The following is a 24082-nucleotide window of genomic DNA, read 5'->3' as shown; positions in this document are numbered from 1 at the left end:
ATGTACGTTTCCATCCTTGTGTGCCCACTTCCTCACCCGCTGTGGGTATGGAGCTTTAGCCCTCATGCGTGTTGCTATGGTTGGTGTTTGTAGGCTTAGTTGTGCCAAGCCTGGGGTCTTTGGGGACAGTGACAAACTCAGACATGATTAATCAGATCTTCTGACACAGGAGCGCAGCAGGATTAGCCCAGTTGGCCACCAACATCCAGGCTCTACCTCTCCGGCCTCCTCCTTTTTCCCCTCGAGTGCTTTTCTAACATTGCACTTTAATCCTTGGATCCTCCTTTGCTCGCTTAATATGCTTTTTTCAAAGGTTTTCTGTTGAAATTGGCAGCAAGTCCTGCTGTTTGTAGCTTTTGCGATGGTTCTGTTCAAATAGCGAGCTTGTCTGCAATTATCTTCAGTTGAGAAACCAAAGCTTTAAAAGTTAGAGTAGATTTGATCATTAGTTTTATTTATCAAAACATTTATTAGCTGTTTAAATATGAGATTAATAAACAATTAAAGAAAGTTTAAGATGTCAACTTGTACCACCTACACCTTCAAATCTTTAAAATAAAATATTAAGTGATGAAGAAAGGATATCGTTTTGCAAGTAAAGGCGGTAAGAACCTATTGTTTTCATGTCATGCTCTTTAACTTTATATTTTCTGTGACTTTCACCATGACTCTTTGGCTTGCAAGTTCACATAGTTATGAAACAACGCCCGGTTGAAACCAAGAGATCTATATCTGGGTTCGACTGACTGAGCACAGGGTCCTTGAGAAAGCCACCCGACTGTTGATTTATCTGTTTAAACTAAAATCGGTAAATGATGCCATCTCAGCTGTCATCCTGTCTCGCTCGCTCTAGCTTTTATGACTGCAGAGGAAAGCTTTGGCTGTGGCCTAGTATCCCAATAAAATTGCCCTGCCTTTTCATCCTTTTCTTAAATTAACCAAAATGGCCTTCAAACCTGATTTAAGTCCCAGAGTGTGTCCTGGTCTCCACAAGACAAAGGCATATTCCTCATATGCTCTGACACGAATTCACTAACTCTGTTAGCATAAATACTGACTATTGTTTCTCATGAAACTATGACTCTTGCAACTGTTTCTGTCTTGCCTTGTGGTTATCTGTCCTTAGTCATGTTAATGTCTGTATGCTGACTGTGGGCTTGTCTGATTGTGAGTGTTTCATGTTGTCTGGTCCCTTTTAGAAAAACAGCATCTCAATGAGACGATGTGACTAAATAAACACAAGACTAACATATATACTGTTTAAGAAATCAGATTACTGTTGAAAACCACATCCAAGTTACTGAGGTGCATGTAAACACACAGTTATGTGTATTTCTGACCCTCATGTTTCTTCATGGTCATGATTTTAGTACAAACAGTTCACAGCTTCCACATTTGTTTTGGCTCTGGTTTTTATTCCTGTACTTGTTATTATGCTATTTGTTTTTAATTGAAGAAAAGTTGTTATTGCTGCACTGTTTTATGATTTGCTCTCCCCACATGAACCTCCAATTTCAACACTACTGCAGGTTTTCACGCTTACTGTTACTCGAATGTAGGAGGTGTCACTGTGAGACTTCTGCAATTTATTCTTCAGACCAATGAAGAAGTGGGTTTATTGATAGCTGACACTTTATCATTATAGTCATCCATTACAAGCCGATATTGCCGTTGGACTACACAACCAGTGCTTGGGCTTGCAGTTCACTCACTGTCAGATATAAGGAATAAACAGAGGGAAGAGAAGGAGAGTGCAGGAGTGAATAAATAAGTTAAATTGAGAGTCTTGGGTTTGTGACAGAAGATGAGTAGGGGCACAGAGATGTGAGGCTAGGATAGAAGGAAAGTGTAAGATTCTCTTTCCCAGAATAAACCTTTTCCCTGGAAGTGCCAAGTGCTGTGGCATCTTATCCTGCATGGCATGGTCGGTGTGTGTCTGTGTGTGCATGCTCTTGTATTTTGTATGTGAGAACGAGTCTATGCAGCACGTGAGTGTTTCCCTGTGTGTTTGGCAGTGAGGGAAAATTAATCTCCTCGCTGCTGCATGAGTGGAACTTAAACATGAACTTGCCTGGCTGTGTTTAGGTCTCTGTGTTTACGCCGCTGAATGTGAACTGACATGTTATTGCTTCCAGAGGGGAGTCTCTCGTGTTAGACTAATACTTTACAATGTAGAGCATACACACTTGTATCAATAACAGAGGGGAGCTGGGATCGCCACGAGGATTCAGAGCCAAACAATGACATTTAGTAGCACTGACTGTGGCATTAATTTATTGGACTTGCAGGGTTGCTGTCCAGGCCTGAATTGTTTGTCATAACAGAAGGCCAACACAGCAGCGGCTAACCAGTTAGCTAGCACCAATGATGTCACTTTGTTAGTGCGAAGGAACAGGTGCTGCTTGTCCTCAAAGTAGCAGACATAACCCTGGCCAGAAATGCTTGGGAATCTTTAGTGGTGTGTTTCACTTTGCCGTCTCTCTCTCTCTCTCTCTCTCTCTCTCTCTTTCTCTCTCTCTCTCTCTCTCTCTCTCTCTCTCTCTCTCTCTCTCTCTCACAGGCACAGGCACACGCACAGGCACAGGCACACACACACACACACACACACACACACACACACACACACACCTTCAACAGCGACAGCTGGTACATATAGAACAAGACCGTCATCTGAATGGACCTGAATTGATTGTTTATGTCTCTAAAAATAGTATTTGTTGTAACACCGGACTAATTCTTCATCTGATTTTTATTAACTTCAATTACCTAAAAACCAAGATAACAATATGTCACATCCTCAGTTTTAAAATGAAAATAGAAACATAATGGAAGTATACTGCGGTATCAGTTACATAACAAGCTCAAAAATACCTCAAGGTTCTGCAGTGACGACCCTGTAGACTTTGTACATTTCAGTCAGATTACTTCCCTATATCACTGTGTTGCAATGAAACTGATACTGCAGCCAGTGATGAAATACAGTGCACTTGCACGATCTTGCAGCTCTTCATATTTATATTGTTACTCTGTAAAATTCTTGCCTTGGTCTAACTACTTTTAATTCATTGTTTGAGGCTAATAAGCTTTCAGGGTTGCCTCGTGAGATTGGTTTGACTTTAAAAGTTACCAAGATGAGAATGAGTGGGCTGCACAGTGTGCAAAAAAGGTCAAAAATGGTCCAGCTCCTTTAGTCCAGCGCTGTGTTCCTTAAAACTCTCTCTCCCAGCCTCTGCGTTATGTAACAAGCACTTCCTGTTTTCAAATGACGGCGCAATCAGCCCATATGCACTATTTTTTCTTGTCTTTTCTTGTCTCTGTCATCATTTTTCCACCTCACATCTTTTTAGCTGCGTTTGTTGTACCTTTTTCACTGACTCTGATGAACGATTACTGTTTTTTCACACACAGCTGTGAACACTATTCATACAGAAAAAAAACCCAACAAAAGCTCAGAAACAGGAAGTGTGTTGTAGTCTGCGCACACCCTCCTTGTACCCGCCTTCTTGGTAACTTCAAAAAAAAGAACGAAAGAAGGGGAAATGGAAGGATGAACAGGGTGCCAAAGAGTGCTGGTCCTCTTCGCGTCAGTCTAAACATAACCGTGTTCCTTGGTGTGCTTATTTACCTGAATGTGGCGACTGGACTGCTGATCACGAGGCTTTAAGAGCTAAGAGCTCCATCGCTGCAGTTTCTGATTCTCACCGGCCTTCACTGACTCTCTCTTCTCTTCTTTCTCCTCCTCACCTCCGCTGTCTCCATGCAGTCCTCCAGCTCAAGCTTCAACAGAGACGCACACGAGAAGAGCTGGTCAGTCAAGGGATCATGCCACGTAAGTCTGCTTTAAACTTCTAAAGCTCAGATGATATTTTTCTGGTTTCAACATACTGTACTGTGTTTTCATTTTAACATGCATATACATGTGGTACACGCTTGCATCTACTGTCAGGCATGCAGATATTACATGTTACAGAAAACCCCAACCTGACTCATCTGACTCAATAATTTTTATTTAGTGTGTGGAACATCTTAGTATTATGATCATTTATAGAAGCCCATGCAGACAACAAGGGCAATGTGTCTGTGCTTTTGTGCTGTAGTCAAAGTGTTAACCCTTCTCTCCTCCAGCATCAGACAGCACATCTGACCCATTCATAGACTGAGTTGTTAAATAATACGAACACTGAGCTATATATGTATGGTTATTTGATTCTCATGGTAAATGTCCTCTATGCCCTTGGATATCTGAATATCTACAACTCGTGTTTGTAAATCGTACCTTTCTCCTCTGTTTGGTGTTTTATTGTATCATAGTTTATAGTATTGTGACTGCCTGTCTGCCTTTTTTATGCTAAAAATGTCAGCTCTTATCTGCAATATCAGTATGAGTGTGGTTCTGCATGTGTCATTTTTAGTTGAGTCTTTGCACCATTTCATATTATCAAATAGGACAGCTTCCTCTTCTTCTCTATCCACTTCCTGATTCAGAGTTCCTCACATCACAAGAAGAAGAGATACACTGTTTTTTTTGTTTTGTTTTTTCTTTAAACGTTTTCCTCTGTTTCAGTGTAGAATGTAGTTATGGGCAGCAAGTGCCAGACTTCGTTTCAACAACACCAAAAAAAGAAAGTGTAGCAGCCATTGTTCAGCCTCATGTCATATATACAGTTGCGCTCAAAATTATTCAACCACCAAATCAGGCTTATTGGCAAAATGTACAAACTTTCAGCTGTTTTTGATAAACACCTAAAACAAGAACAATTTAAAAAGTTCACCGATACTACAGGTGGTTTCTCCCAATTCAAGACAAAGTGCAACTTTTAATGACTACTGCTGTCTCAAAATTATTCAACGTCTTCAACAAGAGCACTCATTTGCAAATCGGGATTTGTCTCAAGCACACCTGACATTGCTAATCAAGAACTTTATTAGTGGCATTAGATGTGCCTGAGATAGAACACAAATAACCAGACTGGCTTGGGGTTTGTTCATAGTGACGTTTGATTGCATGTTAGAAATATGGTGAAGTCCAGAGAATTGTCCCAAAAATTTAGAGAGGAGATCATTGCCTTGCACAAACAAGGGAAAGGATACAAAAAGATAGCAAAGGCACTAAATGTTCCTAGACATACTTTTGGAAGCATAGTTCTCAAGTTCAAAGTTAAAGGAACAGTGGCTAAGCTACCTGGACATAGCAGAAAGAGGAAGTTATCAACAGCTACCACCAGATACCTGAGGAGGCAGGTGGCCCTTGAGGGGCTGCAAAAGACCCGCAGCAAGACGTGGTGGCAACAGACACTGAGGTTTCAGTGTCTACGTTAAGGCGCAGGTGCACTTAACACTGAAGGTCTCCATCCCCAAACTCCAAGACGTACACCACTAGTGACCCAATAGCACAAGAAAAGTTGCCTCTAATACACTCAACCATATAAATAAGCCACAGAAGTTCTGGGATTCTGTTCTCTGGAGCAGTGAAACAGAAGTGGAACTTTTTGGGCCTATGGATCAGCAGTATGTCTGTAGGAGGAAAAATGAGGCATTCACTGAAAAGAACATCCTGCCTACAGTGAAGCATGATGGTGACTTGGTGATGATCTGAGGCTGCTTTGCATCTTCTGGCAGTGGAAACCTGCAAAGTTTGGAAGGCAAGATGGATGCAGTCCAGTATCAGCACATCCTATCAGAAAATGTCATGCCGTCTGCGAGGAAGCTGAAGCTTGGGGGTCATTGGACTTTTCAACTTGACAATGATCCCAACTATACGTCAAAGTCCTGGAAGATACTAAAGTGGCCATCAGAGTCGCCTGACTTGGATCCCAATCCTAAGATTCCTCAGGAATGCTGTCAGAACCTGGTCTCTGGTTATGCAGCAGGTTTGCAGCAGTTCATAACAGCAAAAGGGTGCTCTACTAATTACTGAAGATGCTTGTTAAGAAGGGGTTGAACAATTTTGAGACAGCATTTAAAGTGGCATTTTGTCTCCAATTTGGAGAAAACACCTGCAATTCTGGTTTTGTTGAACTATTTAAATTGTTCTTGTTTGAGCTGTTTATCAAAAACAGCTGTAAGTTTGTAAAGAAATCAGATTTGCGATGGGGGTTAAATAATTTTGAATGCAACTGTATGTCATAGTTAATCTTGACTTGAAGTGACTGTAGAGTAGAAAATGATCTCCACAGTGAGGCAGAATACCTGAGAAGGTGACTGGTAGGCCGGTTAGTCAGAGAAACGTACATACACAGAAGATATCAGGTGCATCCCAAGAAGGACAAACGAGTAGGTGTGAATGCATCTTTTTCCCAGATAGCAGAACAACCTGCAACATGCTATTCATGCTCAACTGTTTCTGACAAAAGCAGCATCCTAGTGACTATGTTTTTTGTTTGTTTGTTTTTTTTTACCTTGCACTTTGCTGTGTACCTTCCCTGCTGTATGCAAGGGAATTAGTTGGCAAATCAGTCCACTAAAATACCCCTAATGTCACTAAACTGGTTCACTTTGCGTATAAATTATGTGTTAGGTATAAAAGAATACGGTGGAGCGGACACTCCCTCGTTGAAGTGCCGGGCTTGTTTTAGCGGGCAACATGGAGTCACACATTCAACCATTTAGTAGTTACAGTAAATCTCTCTGTGTCCTCCTTCTGCAACAGGCTTCATGCCAGACCGCTGCTGTATTGGGATCAGCATGTTCTGGTGGAGTATTTCACTCTCGAGCTACTGCTCTGTGGAGATCCAAAGAGAAAAAACACATGGGTTTAAAAGAGATTCTTAAACGATTGCTCCCAAGGTGATGGCTCGGTCAACTGCAGGATTTTACTAAAAGCTTTTATTTTGACTGTTGCCTTGAGACACAGCAAGGCAGCGCAAAGGATGTTTAGACATCAAGGCAACTGTTGAACTATAGGACAGTAAAGATCAGGACTCCAGTCTTCACTTTATCTTTGTTCCATTTTCAGGGAAATTGTGTCATTTATATAAACTGCATCAATTTGCATTAATCAACACGTTTAAAACAATTCTTAACTGTTATTCACTACTAATGTTAACACTTAGTATGATTGACTGAAGCATGTGTTTTACATGTAGTTAGTAGACTGTTAATCCAAAAGCTGGAAGATATTCATTCAATATTAAGACAATCAGCATCTTACCACATTTGAGGAGCTAAAACTATGACAATGGTATTTTAAATTGTAAGTGACTTAAATAATTAGTTTTTGTGTCCCCTGTCACTTTCTTTGAATTGCTGTTTTCTGTCGTGTCAGAATTTATTTTCAACCATGTTGCCCAGCAGAGGAGACAGTTGGGACTGATGGAGGGTCAGTTCCTTCTGTGGCATCAAATCCTCACACTGGTTTTGCAGCTGTAGGTGGTGTGAAAGAGCAACTTTCCACCCTCCTGCCTTCCCTCAGTTAACATTGTCTAGATGTTATGAGCAAGGCACTTGGCCTGCAGCCAGCTGTGATGAGGCCGTGAAATTGCTGTTGTTGCACAGCGATAACATTAGCTGTCTAGTGTTAGTGGTTCTGAGCATCAAAATATTAAAAACTAGATAACAAAGCCACAATTTCTTCATCTTCATTGAGATATTCTGTAGTGTTCATAAGGTCATTGTCAGGGTGGTGGCGTTTTTGCAAGGGTCAAAGGTCAGTATTAGATTGTGTGCCCAATAATTATAACAGATTTGAAAATGCTGTGTAGGTGCCGAATGTTTACAGTTCCTCTTTGCATGCTCCGATAATTTTGGGGGGTTTTTGTTCTTCGTCTTGGTTTAGTTTATTTTAGACTGTCAGACAATGTTATTGTTATAACACAATGTTATTGTGCATTCGGAGAAACATCTTGCAAGGAGTATTGCTAATTTGATACATCACTTTGCCTTATAGTCTGTTAAACAGTGCAGGTGTTGTTTAAATTATTTATACTTAATGCACATGTAATGAATGCAAAATTTTAGGACACAAGTGTAGTGTCCTAAAATTGTCAGTGACTACAATATGAGATGGACTGCAGTAACAAATAAACCAAGGAATGACAGATTCTTAGGGAACTGAAGGTGGTGTCAAGCTAACAATTAAACATCAGATAGTGTGCATCTGTAGTTTAACAAAAAAACTTATTTTTTACTAGCTTACAGTTGCTTCTTTTTTTCATGGTTCCTCAAGTCAAATGAACAATTTTCTGTTTTCAGTATAAGCAGAAACTGTAGGGTTCATTGCTGCCCAAGATAATACTTTTTTTTTTAAAGTCGCAAAACATAATCGGTAAACATTAAAAAAAAATGGATGTGGTATCATTGCATCTTCTTTCCTAAATTTCAATGGTCAAGGTCACTGTCTGATATTTATTCCCAAAGAAAGGCTAGTTTGAATGTAAACTGATACCAGCCCAAACCTCTTTCCTCCATGTGTAAGAAATACTACATTCACTCAGTGCAAAGTTCTAATAGTTGATCCCAGTTGTTTCAGGGGTTTATGGGGACAGGATCAAATTTTCTTTGTGCTGTTTGTTGTGATCTTGACCGCTGGTTATGTCACAACTGGTATGTAGGTCTTCTTTGAACGTCAGGGGTTGTGACATGAGGAATGCCTCCGACCCCCACCCAGTCATCTGTGGCACACATGCAGTCGACGCCCTGCTGTAGCCAGAATGTCCCCACTCACACACTCTTGGCAGGGATTTCACCAGCTCTTGACCAATAAATTGACTGCTTTCTTACATCATTGTAACTGCCACTGTCCTCCCAATATCCTTCCCCAAATATAGAGAAGACATCTGTGTTTGTCAGTTTAGCTTTTCTAACACTCATCTTTACATTTGTAGTGAAGGAGTTAAATGTTAAATTTCAAAACTGTTAAAGACTCTTTATCTGTGGATTCAAGAAATAATGATACGTTTTGTAATCCCCCACTTGTGAACTGGCTTTTCCCACACTGATCATTTATACAAACTGAAATGTAAAATAAAATTAAGTGTGATATTTGAAGTTTGTTTTTCAATTTAAACAGATGTTTTTTTTTCGCTCTTTCTCCTCAACAGTAATACGCTCTTTTTCTCCTGAGACAAGTCCAGCCAGATACAGGCTCTAGGCTGCAACTGACTTTCTCAAATTGTATAAATACATACTCTCGCACACACACCACAGAAACATTCACACCCTCACTCATAGACTAGGTACATCACAGACGGTCATGGCTGAGTGCAGTGATGAATGTAGACCCTTTTTGTGTGAGCAGCAGTCTATCCATCAGTCCACACTCACCTCTGTCCTCTCGCTCCTTTTTAAAGATCCACTCCAGCCTACTGTTCATCAAGAATTGATGTCCCTCAGTCTCCCAGCCACAGTCCATCTATCAGACTTAATGCAAAGAGTTGGCATCTGAAATTGTTTTAACCTTTTTAGTTTTTTGTTGGCTATGTACAAATCTCTGAATACACCAGATTGTCAGCACACATCGGTTGCATTCATCTATTTTAAATAACAAAATAGCTATCCAGAAGCAAGGTTGTTGTGATGATTTATAAAAGCATGTAAATGTTTAATCGGAATATTTGCTTAATGTTTCATGCAAACATGGTTGACTGCATTGAACAGGTTATCTTTGTTGAAGGTTTAGTGCCTCTTTTCATTCTCAGCACAGAGAAATTCATCCAAAAATGTCCAAAAATGTAAGTTGATATCATCTTCTAACTTCAGTTCTGGATAAGCAAAAGAATATATGGAAAAACTGAGCTGAATATCATGCGCTAACAGTATGGAGTGAAGTTACATGTATTTTAATGGAACTTCTGTTTGAAAAGTTTATGGTCATGGTTACAGCTGTACACCGTGGCTACACCGAACAGGAAATGTATGCAGACCGTTTGCTACTTTTGCTGCAGCATCACTATATTTCCTTAAAAATAAAATACTAAAAAAATGGCTACATTAAGTGTGGAAGCAAATGTAGAAGGGACCAGTCTTCTATTTCTATTATTTACAGGTTTGCACAACCATTTAACACAGAAATAAGTCATAGTGTGTTTACTCTACTTTGTATCCAAATGGCAACACACTTGGGGGTCTCGAACACCTTGTTGGAGGCTTATTTTGTCAGTATCAGCCAATGATTGCTTATCAACTTTACCCTGTAAATGTTAACTTATCCATATTACACAAACTTGGTGAAAAACTTTGTGTTGTGCTGAATCCAAAAGCTGAAGACATAACGATCCCAAAATTAAAGCTCACTGACTTGTTTTGCTACACCCCTGTGCTGTATGTGCATCCTGTACAAAGATAAACGCTGCTACACATTAGCTAGGTGGACAGTCTTTATACATTTTGTGTTCAGTGCAGCCTAACAAACATGGTTCCATTGTGATGTGTCTCAAATTGTCTCTCTTAAACCAAACTTATCTAAGTTAACTCCCTGTAAGTGACTATAACTTGATACTTCCTGTAGCTTCTTCAGTGTAAATGCCCCAATTAACATAATCATAATGTGGCTGTGATGTGAATAGTGTAGTAACAAGCTTAAGAAGACATTTGCAATAAAACATTTTCTTAGTGATACCTAAGGTGGCCTCCACTGCAGAAAATTTACTTAATTCCTTCACACATAGCAGAGGCACATCAGCCTACTAAGCTGACATTAGAGTGTGTGGTTTAGAATAGCCCTCCTGACCTTCTCTCGCAGCAGCCACTTCTGCTTTGAGTCTGTCTTCCACTGTGGCTGTATGTGTTCTCACATTGTCACTTGCTGAAAGGAGCATCACGATTCCCGTCAGGGTCAGCCTGAGCTGCATTCATCTCTCTTCTTTTTGTTTCTCCCTCCATCCCCCCTGTCTGTGCAGCACTGAAGAGCCCTGCAGCCTTTCACGAACAGCGGAGGAGTCTGGAGCGAGCAAGGGTGAGTGTCATAAGTGCAGCGAGTGTCAGAGGATTCTCTTTTGTAGGGAAAAATGTTTATGTAAAAACCACACTGGTGTAAACACATAATAAATTGAAACCTTGGCTGCCACGGAGATGGTGCAGTATGAAGCTTTGCATAGCAGTTTAGTTGTTCGGTATTATGTTCATATTTAGATTTACCTCTTTCTGTAAGTAGAAGCTGCCAACATGCTAGATTTAAATGAATCATCTGCATCTGGTGTGGTACATTCTAGTAATGTTCTGTATTGTGCAATGGTACGCATAACCAAATCCGGGTTTGTAGAGGCTCATGCAAAGTTGGCATGAAAAAAAAGGGCAAAAGTGCTTCTGCAAAAATGTGCCCCCAGGAAGTAATGAAAATGAACAAGAGTGAATTTACAGTGCTGGACACACAACAGGAGATCTCTATAGTGAGTGTGGTGTGGAGATGGGAACAACAAAAAATATTGTATTGTTTTGTAGACAAGTGTTAGAACTTCGTTGTTTACTCTCTCCGTCAGTCTTTCTGCTTTTTCTGCTTTGTGTTTTCTTTGTATTTTCTTTCATTTTGTGCTCCTTTGTCATGTGTGTCTCCCTTCTTTCCTCTGCAGACCGAGGACTACCTGAAGAGGAAGATCCGGAGTCGTCCTGAGCGCTCTGAGCTGGTTAGGATGCACATTCTGGAGGGTGAGTTTTACCAACAGGTGAAACTGTATTTAAAGTTTCAAGATTTGCATTTTCTTATTGTCATTAACACTTTATTTTTTAAATCAAGTACAACACGACACCTCGTTGAAAGGGAAGCATACTGTAAATGAAACTGAACCAATTCCTCGTGATATAGCTTACTTGGTACACTAGTCATTTTAAGTCTCATGTGTTATCAGTGCGATCAGCTGCTTTGCTTTTGGTTTAATTTTTAAACTGAACTTGAATTCAAATCGAGGAAGTGCTTAAAAAAGGACCCAAAACTCAGTATCTGTGATCTTCAGAGAGCCAACTTCCTATCAAAATATTTTGAGCAGATCCTCAGAGATGAGGGGATTACGTGTCAGTTCACTTCCCATATGTTATGAACCCACTTAACTGCTTGTATCTTGTTGTTGCTGTAGATCAAAATGAATCTCTCGATAAATAAATTTGCGTGTATGCATGATGTCCTGCTGTGCCCTCCACAGAGACGTCGGCAGAGCCGTCTCTGCAGGCCAAGCAGCTGCAGCTGAAGAGAGCGCGACTGGCCGACGACCTCAACGACAAGATATCTCACAGACCAGGTCCCATCGAACTGGTGCACAAGAACATCCTGTCTGTCAGCTGCCCTCTGCAGCACTCACTGCTGGGTAACTACACAAGTGCACTCAGAGACAGACACACAGTCAGCACAGACTTCCCACTGTGTTAGTGTTTATAGTCAGAGTAAAAATGTCATCGTGTACAGCAACAAAGTTTAGATGCTGCGGTGAGGTTCCTCAAAACTTAAGCACATTCGGTCATTATATGACATACAGACACTAAAAATACAACCATCAAAGTCAAATGTGTACAAACACCTACATTTTAACATAATACAATTTCTCCAATTGAACTGGTTAGAGAGACGGTAAGACATACAGTAGATTAAATCACGCATAGATAAACCAAAGAAACACATTCCTGTACATTTGTGACATTAAAACAAGCATGCTGGTGAAGGGATACATACACACACACAAACATATTTGCACAAGTTTCGGCAACACTCGAGCACAACTGCAGTATTCATCAGGACTTTTAAACACGAAGCACTGGATGGCTACAGGTGTTGTGATCAAGTTAAAACACGTTCATCTCCACCACTGAGTTCCTGCTTTACCAATGACAGTTGCACCACCTTTAAGGTTAGATTTCTGTTCAGTCGGAACACACGTCAGCTGAGTAATTACAACATCCAGGTAACTCCAAACAGGTTAGTGTATCAACACGCACAGTAATTAGTAATAGCTGTAGGATTTATACCTGCAGTAGATGCAGTACTATTAAAACCAAACCACACTGCCGCGTTACAGAAATGACACAGCAAGAATGTGTGGACATAGCTCTGTTTTGAAACATGAGATAGAGAACATACAGTGTTGTATAACTTCTCTAAAAGTAGTCATTGCTGATTGCTAAACAGTAGTGACTTTGTGTGACTGTTTCGCATTGTGGGGAAGCCAAGAATTGACCTGCTGTATCCTGTGGCCCCATTGTATTAGCTGGGGAAATTCCTGATTTCAGCAGCCATTTTCACTCCTCTACTGACCACAGAAGTTTATTACAGACCACAGAATGATGCCACAACGGATTTACTGTTTACTGAATCTGCAAATATTTCTGCTCTGCCACAGATTCTCCGAAGGGAGCCGGGGGAGAGAGCTCGTCTTTAGATGAAGACAGCAGTGATGCTCTGTCACCAGACCAGCTAACCAATCACGACTCTCCCCTGAGTGCCGTCCCTCAGCTGTCGCCCTCTGATGTCCTCACCCCGAATGGGGACATTTCTCCCACACAGGTATCACAGCAGCATGCAGTTATAATCAAACTAGGAGAATGCAAAAAGGATTGAAACCAAATACAAAGATTTTATATTTATAAAAGAAAGCAAGTGATTATAAAGATGATCAAAGAATTCATAAATATCTTCACAGTTTCTTACGCAGCCCCCTCCTCCGCCGCCTCCCCCCCGGGTGAATGGGTCCGACTCCTCCCCTCTCCCAAAAATAACAAATGGGACAATGGTGACCTCTGCATCCTCTCGCCCCTCCAGCGGACAGGTCAAGGTACAGAGAAACTGCTCTCTCCTTTGAATACTGGCTTGTTTTGAGTTGAACATCCTGCAGATTTCATGACTTATGAATAATTGTGGCCTTAATCTCTATTTGTGGAGCAGCTATAACTGGCTAACCCTTCCTTATCTCTTCATTTCCTTACCTCTCCCTCCCCAACCCCATTTCTCATGGTTCTCTGCAGTCTCAGGCTAAGTCAAGTTCAGACCGTCCTCCACAGAGACCTAAGAAACCAAAGGACAGCAAGCCCAAGGTCAGCACAGTCGTTGTTTGATTTTCCTTTTAGCAGACACTGACACAAGGTTTACACAGATGATAAACTATAGATGAGTGACCAGATAAGGGTGGTTGTTTGAATATCCTCTTTAGACTACCTTTTAATGCAGTTTAGCTTTTAAGATTTAAATGGTGTTTGATTTATTTCACAACTCGTCCATCAACCTGCTGCCAAAACAGTGTGTGAAGTACTGAAACTGAGTTCCCAGAAGGCCAAGCTAGTTAAAAGGATCCAAGTGGTTCTGGTGTTTGTCCCTTTAGAATCATAGAGTGGGGAAATTGGTCTTTCTGAGAAGAGGAAGAGATACCGTTTTTTTTTTGCAACCACGGTATTCTCAGAACATCACACTTTCTTAACTGAAAGTGCTTGCTCTTTTTCTATAGTTATGTTATTGTTAAGGATTTTTCCACCTACCTGTATTCAATACACATATGCTTCCCCAAGCAATTTCTGGAAGTCTTCTTTGCTTCTGTCATGTTTTCTGTCACTGTGGGCTAATTTTTCACAGCATTATACATTCCTGCACCTTTGTGGAAAGAGCACAAGCATGGTTTTAATTAGAGAAAACTCAGAAAGGTCTTCAGTGCTGCATGAAACAGTTAGAACACCACAAATAATAAATAAGGAACAAAGTAAAAGTTGAATTTCTTCAATTATTTCTTTTCCAAAGCTGAAAAATTCTGGAATTGACATGTCAAACATTTTATACGTGTCCACTGGTGTTACCAACACTGAAATAAATTTTGGCTTTACATATATAGATATGTTACTACTTATATTTTTACAGCCTCATTTTATTTTTTTTCCACTCTTGTCTCCTATCTTCTCTGCAGTTAAGTTTAATTTAAATGAAAAGTCCAGGAATTTTTGTCATGTGACTGGCTTTCACCGCTGAGCCACTAATTACTTGATGTTTTTGTGTATGTTTTTTTTTTTTTTTTTTTTTTTACAGAATTGGGTTAGTGCCAACATCAAATATTTAAATGGCACGTGCAATAATGTTTTCATGGTCAGATAATATGATATTAAGTTGAGATTTTGTTCAGTTTTTTGGTCAGAATGCCACGTCACAGATTAGAAACTTACAGACACATCACAAATCTGATGTTTATTTCTGTTTTCACTGATTCTGATACTGATAAATATTGTAATTTTTGTGATTTACGTGTCACTGTTTTGCATTTCAGAAGGGGAAAGCATTCAAAATATACATAATGTATTTGAATATCTTTTATTATTGTCTGTAGAAAACAGCACCAATGGAAAACTTTGATGGACATTGTAAAAATATTCAAAGGTTTAGATCATCTCTTAACCGTTGCTCCTTCTGTGTGAAGGTGAAGAAGCTGAAGTACCATCAGTACATCCCTCCAGACCAGAAGGCCGACAAGGAGCGTCCGCCTCAGATGGATTCGTCCTACGCGAAGCTCCTCCACCAGCAGCAGCTCTTCCTGCAGCTGCAGATTCTCAGTCAGCAGCAGCAGCACTACAACTACCACACCATCCTGCCCGCCCCACCCAAGTGAGTGTCAAGCATGGCAGTCGGTGCGTCTGTGTGATGTGGAAGTGAGAATGACTAAATGCAGTGGTTTTCTTTGTGAAGAGTCAACAATTTGGACACCCTTCTTTGTATTAAGCCTGTAGTTACTGCAGGAGAAGTACATTTCTGCAGGCAGTTTTTAATATGACTTCCTGTCTCCTCCAGACCTTTTGTGCTGTGGCTTCTTCTTTACACTTTAGTGGGTTTGGGGTGAGTCTGTAGAGCCTGGTGCTCAAAGCGAAAGTCAGGCCTAAAAATGTCAGTCAGTCCCTGCTCAGTGTGGCTCAACGGCAAGCCACTGTGACTTCTGGTGTAACTAAACATAAAATGTTTAGTTTACATAAAATGAAGTGATGAAAGCTGTATTTTATTGATATTGTGATTAATATTTACAAAATAATTGTAACAACAGACAGTATTAGATTAGCATTAATCAGCAATCTGGAATCAATGGTGCCTGCTTATTCCGCTAGAGACGAGAGATGTATACAAATGTGTCTTTAATACATCAAGGTCAAGGTGTCTTCATTAGTGTCACTTTGGAGAAATTTGTCTTGTCTGCTGCACAAACACATGCCACTTATACAACAATAAAATAACAAACATCCAGAATGAAAAAACGAGTCTACCACTTTCAGTGACAGGTGGAAGTAATAGTGCAAATGCATAATCAAACTGGATAAAAACAAAAGTGCAATGTGCAAATTCAGCATTACATATGTAAATAGTACAGAACACACCCCTTTGGCTTCCTGTCTTTCTGTTCATCTTGGGTAATCTGCTCATAAATGAGCTTCACATGATTTCTTTCTCCCCTCAGGCCACAAACTGAGCAGCCTCCCACAACCAACTCTGGCCCTTCTCCTTCCCGTAGCGTTCATACGACGACCACCGCAGCCTCCACAGGTCAGACCATGACTGTCCGTCAGAGCCAAGCTGCAGTGGGAGGAGCCAAACCAGCCACTCTGCCAGCCAACCTGGATGAGTTCAAAGTAATTGAAACAGACAACTTTACCAAATGCTAGAAATCAAGCCTTCCTATATTATGGAAAAAATTGAAAAATGTAGCTATATAAGATAATATTTATTTCATTGAAGGAGTGTTAGCTGTTGATTGTTGGTTAATTTAAACTGAGGGTCCAACTTTTTTGTACACGTACCTGGAAGACAGTCCCAAACTAGATGGCTATAGTTTATTTACCCCATTACAAGAGAATTCTGATCCAATTTTTTTCTAAAAGGTGACTCTTTGAATGTCATTGTCAAAAAGACGGCAGTAGTCTGAAGCTTGATATGTTAGTAGTTTTGACATCTGCTCTCTTTTCTGTGTTCCAAGTCCAGCATGATCCACTTTCTTTTAGTCAGATTTAGTATACTAAGAAACTCAACCACTAACTTGTGTTTTTGCAGTGTAATTGCAGAGTATAAATGCTCACAATGGCACCGGCTACTTGTGGAGGCTATAGCATAAGTTTTACACAGATTCAATCCAGGACTATAAAGCAAGATTTAGTCCGTGATTCCTAACCATAGCAAGACAAATCTGGAGGGTCACCTGGTTGCCAATAGACAAATAACATTTGTGCACAACATAATATCTACAAGCATTATTTAATCTTTTCTATTCAAGTTATAAATACCAAAATAATTTTGCCCTTACAAGCCTTTACAACAGACAAAGAACAAGTTACGCTTGTTGTCCTGATCGTTACCTGATCATGTGGTCCCACTGAGTTCCAAATTGACAGCCAAAAAGTTTGGAAAACCATCTAACCATGTTGTTGATATTTTCTGTTTGATATGTAGCCATTACTAAATACATGTTCACAGGTTTTCGGATCTTAAAATGGTTTACACAGAGAGTCATTGGGGCTTTGTGCTTTAAATTATATTGTCAGGTTTGAGAGTGGACTTGACTTGTTAATTGGTTGTAATGAACTGAATCTGGTACTGTGTGTTCATTTACAGCTTTGTTGCAGACTAATAAAAAGCGATTAACTCAGTGCAGCAGGGCTTAAAAGTGTTTTAATGGCTAAGTTTGACAACCGACCATTATGAATTTATTCACCAAGCACATTTGCAGCAGTAATGTCAGCATCCAGATGCCCTTTAACAGTCCAGCTAAATGAAATTCCACTGAACTGCATGTTTTTTGTTTTTGTCTATTCTCACTTTGAGCAGATACCTGCTATATGATTACTGCTCTGGTTTCTCATCCTCCAGGTTGCTGAGTTGAAACAAGAACTGAAATTGCGTGGTTTGACCGTCTCAGGCACCAAGAATGATCTCATTGAGAGGCTCCGCAACTACCAAGAGCAAAATGGCGGCACAGCAGCAGTTTTGAAAAATGGCATATCTCAATCCAGCCTCCAGGGCACACCATCAGCTGTAAGCACCACCGCATCCTCTCCCACCACGACCCCTGATCACCAATCGGTGGAGGGTGGGTTTAAGTTAGCTTTGTCCTCATTGGCTCAGGCAGTTCCAGGGCGGGTCATGCGATTTGGCAGCACCAGCTCGAGCCCTCCTGTATCACCTACTCCATCTGAGAGGTCACTGGCCGGCATGAGTCCAGATGAAACAAGCTGCAATGGAGACATGTTTGGAGAAATGGTGAGATCTACATTGTACTGACTTTGTTAGATGTCTTCTCTCTGATCTTCTTTTTCTCCCAGACTTTTCTCTAACATCCTCTCTTTGTTTTGTTGTCCTTAAGGTGAGCTCTCCCCTGACCCAGCTCACCCTCCACCCCTCTCCTCAGCACCCATCAAACATCTCTCCACTCTCACAGCCTCTCTCTGTGGTCAAAGAGGAGATCCACAGCTCATGCAGCCTGTCCAGGTCTTCACCTGCATCTGCCCAGCCTGCAGAGCCCCTACCTGGAGTAGCAATGGACACATCATCTATGGACAAAGACCAGATGCTGCAGGAGAAGGACAAACAGATTGAGGAGCTTACAAGGATGCTGAGGCAGAAGCAGAGGCTGGTGGAGACCCTGAGGTCCCAGCTGGAGCAGGGCAAGATGGCAGGTGGGACAGTGGTGAAGAAGGAAGGAAATGAGAAGAGCAAAACTTCCCCAGAGGTTAAATTCCAAACTCTAATAAAAGCCTCAGCCATCCAGCCCCCCACGCTTCCTAATGGTATCGTGTTGAAGGTGAAGAAGGAGCTGGAGCCAGAGGAAGGAATGGAGGGAGTAACGGAGGAGGCCCAAGCGAAGAAGCCGGCCCAGCCGATGCAGTGCTCTCAGGAGACTCTGCTCAGGCTGCAGCAGATTCAACGGCTGCAGGTCCAGCAAACTGAACAACAGAAACAGCAGCCACAACCAAAGCAGCAGCAGAGTCAGGTACAACTGCAGAAAGTGACGGAGGCTAAGCTCAGCCCTCAAAAACAACAGCAGCAGCAGAAGAAAGATGCTCAAATCCTGCTCCATCAGCAGCAGCAACTGCAGCAGCTTATCATACAGCAAACCCAACACAAGCAGCTCCTGGCCCAGCAGAAGTTGGCGCAGCAGAAACTGGCCCAGCAGAAACTCGCACAACAGAAGATAGTGCAGCAAAACCAGCTAAAGCAAACACAGGGGCACATCCAAGCTCAGCAGAAGAACCAGGTTCAGCTGAAACAGGTTCAGGTGCAGATCCAAAACCAGGCAGGGACAAATCAGAAGCCTGCAGGGAGCCAAATGCAGCAAAGGAAGCAGCTGAAGGCTCAGCAGAGGCAACAGCAGAAACAGCAGACGGCAGCTGCTACCACACAACAGGTGAGGCAGTTGGAGGTCCTACATATCTGAGATAAAAAGTTAAAAATAGTATATTGTCTTTAAATACTGAGAGTACACATACTGCACATTCCTAAGCTCTTTCAGTATACAATAAGTGGAAGTTTTCTTGAATTGAAAATGAAAAAATCCTAAATACCATGGGAAATGGAGAAACCAACTGTTTGGTTTCTGTTTCCAGGTGACTCCAGTCATCATCAACCAACAGAACGGCACTCCTCTCCAGACTCAAGCCTTTTCATTAGACCTCCTCAAGGCCAACGGCACGCCCACGCTGGTCACCGACAGCAACGGCAACCACTATCTGATAGCTCTTACCAGTCACACCACGGACGGACAGAACGGAGTGACCTCACTGGCCAAAACCAATGGGCGGATCACACTGCAGGTACAAGGACTGTGGCACTTTCAGGGTTTTTCTGGTTCACAATGGGGCTTTGGGTGGTAACTACACATAAAAATAAGTGTACCAAAAATGGATCTATGTGGAAAAAAAACCCCAATTCAGATAATTAGCTAGGATGTAACTTGATTAATCCCAAAGGGAATTCTTGAATCCTTGAAATATTTATCTAGGTATTTATCAAACAAAACATGAGATGTCTAACTTTGTCCACTTCTAATTTTTCAGAGATTGCAGTCGACTCCAAGTAAACTCCCGAGCGCTGACAGCCAATCAAAAGAGCAGCCAGAGGTCGGGCCTGCAAGTCAACCAAACAAGAAGGTACACCAAAGACTCTCTATCTATGAGAATTGCTTTTTTATTTGTACATTTGTATGTAGGCATGCTTGCAAGTTTTGTTTGTTTTTTAAAAAGGCTCAAAGACCTTTCTTTTTAATTAAACGTGTCCCTGAAATTTTTATTTCTGTTTTACCTGCCTGTTATGTTTTTATCCTTTTATATCTTTAATTTAACGCTTTGAGAATTTGCTTAAAAGAAAAGTGCGTTACAAATAAAATGTATTATCATTATTAAGTTACCCACTTGACTTTTTTGTTGCTTAGTTTCTCATTTTAGATTGCAGTTGCTGTAGATGCTAAATATATCATGTAATTCAGTTGTGAAAACTATCACTATATATATAGTATAAACACATCTGCCATCTGTCGCTGTCCTGCTTTAGAACTGTCTGCACCATCGAAGCAGTACAATCGTCCTGCCACAAGGTGTCGCCACTGACACAGTTTAAAATCATCATTGTCACAATATGGGCTGATGAAATATTAAGAAGAAAGCTGTTTTCGTCTGTTTTAATGTGGTCTGAATGTGTCTCTGTTGCCCCTCAGGGACAGAAGGCAGGACTCCACTTGGACACCAATGGTGCTCCACAGCCCAGCCAGTCAGCCACTGCTCCGCCCAACCTGCAGCCTTTCTTCAACGACATGTCGGACAGCGAAAGCCAAAGCAACTTAATGTCATCTCTCAAGGTAGCAGCGCCGCCCACTCCACTCCTCAGAGCTCCCACGAGCATGTCACCTCTGTGGCTCAGTCTCCCTCTTCACATTTATGTTGTAAACCTCATTTAATTTTTCTCTTTGTTCTTCTCTTCCTTCATTTCATCCCTTCATCACACCATCCTGACAGAGAGAGGAGGTGTGTCCGCCTTACGACCGGCACACACTGTTCACCCCTCCCTCTCCCAACCCCAACACCTCCCTTCCTCCTCAGCGTTCCAAAGTATGTCCTCCAGCATGTCTTTTCTTTCCACCCCTTTTGCAGTATTGATCTCTTTTCTGTCTGTGCCTCCATTTTCCATCCTCTCACATGGAACTGTGTGCTCCTGTTACTGAACTTAGAGGACAGTTTTGTGCTCTGCTGTGGTGTTGGTTTGGATTTACTGGCTTATCAGCATCACATCATCTTTTACTGTCATCAGTCAGAAATGTGAAGGAGGTTCAGTTACCTCTTTGTTTTCTGTTTTTGGCTTTGCCCATTTTTCTCAGTCTGTCTGATTTACTTCTTTGAATTTAAATATTGTCTGTTATGTAAATGCGTTGCATTTAGATGTGAAATATCTGCAGGGAGGAAATAGTAGCTCACTGGTCAGTCAGGTGTTTCCAGCCATGACAAAGTCAGAACTGAACTTGTGTCCCCAACCACAGTGCTTTACATTCTGGTCTTGCTCGTCTAGTTTTAGACTGAAGTGACTCATGCAAAGATCTGTTTTTGCTTCACTTATTTGCATAAAGCCTATTTAAGAGCACAAAGCCAGACAACTTGAAAACAGATGGACTGTAATCTTTGAGATCAGTTTCCAGATTCAGAGATGAATTTATATTCATTCTACTTATAATTCACCACCCACACTGAGAACTAGTGTGCAGGGCTTTTACATTTAACTGAACACCCCAAAGGAGTTTGCACAGGGCAGATTAAGACAGCAGCAGGTGAATATTTCTGTGTTTTGCTGAATACCGGAGTTTTAAATCTGGTTTCTGTGGCAAAATTCCCGCCTTGGCACACTGGTTACGTTCACTAGCAGGGACTAAAGAAGGAAGCTACAGTAGTGACGAGGACAGAGCAGGCTACAGCAACTAGGGGTGTAGTGGAAAAACCTAGAATGTGTCTAATGCTCCAGATTGTAAAAAAGGAACGTAGTGTTCATAGGAGAGAGTACAGTGTAAAAAATGAAGCGATCAACAGCTAAATGTCTCCTTCAGAATGACTGGAATTAGTTAAATATGAACAAAATCAAGTCAACGGTTATTATTTTAAGGTTTGTGGCAAAATCATATAATCCTACGCCTATTTTTTTCACTGAAATAAGAAACATACTGACCAAAAGAAAGAAAAGGCCAAATAAATGCAGAGTTTGTTGCTGTTTTTAAGATGTAGTTTGCGTTTCAGTCGTGTTTGCATGTGTGACTGGTGGCTGATGGGTAATGTGTTCCTCTCTGTCAGCAGGAGAACGGCGTGAACAGCCAGCAGATGGACGACCTGTTTGACATCCTGCTGAAAAGTGGAGGTAAAAACTGCTGCTGCTCTCACTGACAGAAAGGCATCATCAGTCTGTATTGATACCACTTGTCTGTGTCCTCTTTCAGAAATCCCCGGCTTCAAGGCCAACCCGGACCCTTCGCTCGCCCCTCTCCACTCTGACCCACCCTCCCCATCTGCTGCCCCGTCCCCCCTCCACCTCTCCCCTCCCACCCCGACAGAGCCCCTCATCTCTCCTCAGCCCTCTGTGGGAGAGCCCTGCTCAGGCAGCGGGCGGCTGGAAGACTTTCTGGAGAGCACCACGGGGGCCCCGCTGCTGGGCATGGAGTCGGACGGCGGCCTGACGCTGATCGACGACCTCCACAGCCAGATGCTGAGCACTCCCAGCATCCTGGACCACCCTCCCTCCCCCATGGACACGTCCGACCTGGGCTTCTCCCCTCACTCTGCGGGGCTGGACTTCGGCGACCCCACGCTGGACAGCATGGACTGGCTGGACATCTCCATGGTGGAGAGCGCAAGTGGAGGAAGCGAGGACAATGGAGGAAGGAGAGTAGGAGGAGGCGGAGCCGGCGAAGGCGACGGGGGGACGAGTTTAGCCCCTCTGGCACCGCACACGCCGCCAAGCGTCTTCTCGGCCGATTTTCTGGACAGCACAGACCTGCAGCTGCACTGGGAGTCATGTCTGTAGCTCAGACACACACAGATGGACATGCGGTCGCTCACACTGTGTACAGACTCCGTCTTTATTTCATGCACATACAGATACCTTCTCTATGCTGTCTCTACCACTGCGGGGGTCGCTGGCACATGCAAACACACACATTTACACAGTTTGCCCTGTCTTTCACTGGCTGTTACTGTATGCAAAGTGAGGTCAAATAAGCAAAAAACACAGACGTTAAATTCATAGACAGGACTTGAACTTGGTGAAGTGGACTTTTTTTGAATTTTTATTCTATGGGGATCCGTCATCAGACTCGTTACAGGCAGGCTGATAAAATCCCATTTCCTGTGTCCTGACCTGCATAATTACTAGAAAACCGGAAGCTGCAGGTCACTTCAATCCATTTCAACCCTCGGTAAACAGTTTGACAGAGATGAGGAGGGAGTGTTGGTGACGTTTACTCGGGCTCCTTGAGATAGCAGTGCGTGTCAGTGCCTCCTAAACTTTGCACTTATGCTGAATCTGATTGGTAGAACGGGGGTGTTCAGGTCAACGGCCGGATCTTAGCTCTGTTTGGCGAAGCTGGATAAAAGTCAGCACGTGTTCTGTTGATCAGCTGAGCCGTTGATGATGTGTAAAGAAAGGCAGCTGACACGGCAACCTGAACTCCACCCACACTAGTCAAAGTTACAACCGTCATTGGTTGACAGTTGCTGTTGAAATGAACCATATCAGTGGCAACAGTTTGAATTGAAGCCTCATTGGAGGTTGCGTATTATTGGTAACATTATGGTAGACCACTATGTATTGCTGTATATGGGGTGTATATTATCAATTGTCCATATGACTATTTTTCTTTGCTGGTTGCTTTAGAGTCGAGCTCGCCGGCTGGGGAACATAGGGTGAGGGCGGGGCTTCCAAAATACTTGGACCTTGTCATTTTTTAAAGAAAAAAAGTTAAAAAAAATAAACATATTATAAAAACTCAAATGATGTCTATTTTTTTGCATTTTCACATCACATGAACACACAGAATCTCCCACATACACACTACAGTTCAAAAGTTTGGGGTCACTCAGACATTTTCATATTTTCCATGAAAACTCACACTTTTATTCATGTGCTAACATAACTGCACAAGGGTTTTCTAATCATCAATTAGCCTTTCAACACCATTAGCTAACACAA

At 41.9% G+C, this 24082-nt stretch overlaps 1 protein-coding gene across 13 annotated transcripts in view; it reads left to right on the top strand.

Annotated features, from left to right (window-relative positions):
- Nucleotides 1-23884, top strand: part of mrtfab (myocardin related transcription factor Ab) — a 49332-nt gene extending 25448 nt beyond the window's left edge. For 6 of the 13 annotated variants that reach the window (XM_035944363.2, XM_035944364.2, XM_035944362.2 and 3 more), the window contains 17 exons: nucleotides 3764-3829; nucleotides 10836-10891; nucleotides 11505-11580; nucleotides 12060-12233; nucleotides 13260-13423; nucleotides 13560-13691; nucleotides 13882-13950; nucleotides 15312-15496; nucleotides 16335-16506; nucleotides 17738-18127; nucleotides 18231-19271; nucleotides 19471-19677; nucleotides 19921-20013; nucleotides 20577-20717; nucleotides 20875-20967; nucleotides 22192-22255; nucleotides 22335-23884. In XM_035944363.2, coding sequence (XP_035800256.2) covers nucleotides 3764-3829; nucleotides 10836-10891; nucleotides 11505-11580; nucleotides 12060-12233; nucleotides 13260-13423; nucleotides 13560-13691; nucleotides 13882-13950; nucleotides 15312-15496; nucleotides 16335-16506; nucleotides 17738-18127; nucleotides 18231-19271; nucleotides 19471-19677; nucleotides 19921-20013; nucleotides 20577-20717; nucleotides 20875-20967; nucleotides 22192-22255; nucleotides 22335-22918 — 3707 coding nt within the window. In that variant the 3' untranslated portion in view covers nucleotides 22919-23884. The remainder of the gene's footprint in view (nucleotides 1-3763; nucleotides 3830-10835; nucleotides 10892-11504; nucleotides 11581-12059; nucleotides 12234-13259; nucleotides 13424-13559; nucleotides 13692-13881; nucleotides 13951-15311; nucleotides 15497-16334; nucleotides 16507-17737; nucleotides 18128-18230; nucleotides 19272-19470; nucleotides 19678-19920; nucleotides 20014-20576; nucleotides 20718-20874; nucleotides 20968-22191; nucleotides 22256-22334) is intronic. The other 7 variants (XM_023262091.3, XM_023262089.3, XM_035944365.2 and 4 more) reach the window with 6 other exon arrangements.
- The last annotated feature ends 198 nt before the right edge of the window (nucleotides 23885-24082 follow it).

This window comes from Amphiprion ocellaris, chromosome 18, assembly GCF_022539595.1.
Source record: "Amphiprion ocellaris isolate individual 3 ecotype Okinawa chromosome 18, ASM2253959v1, whole genome shotgun sequence".
In the NCBI taxonomy this organism is placed as follows: domain Eukaryota; kingdom Metazoa; phylum Chordata; class Actinopteri; family Pomacentridae; genus Amphiprion; species Amphiprion ocellaris.
This window is presented reverse-complemented; position numbering and strand designations above follow the sequence as displayed.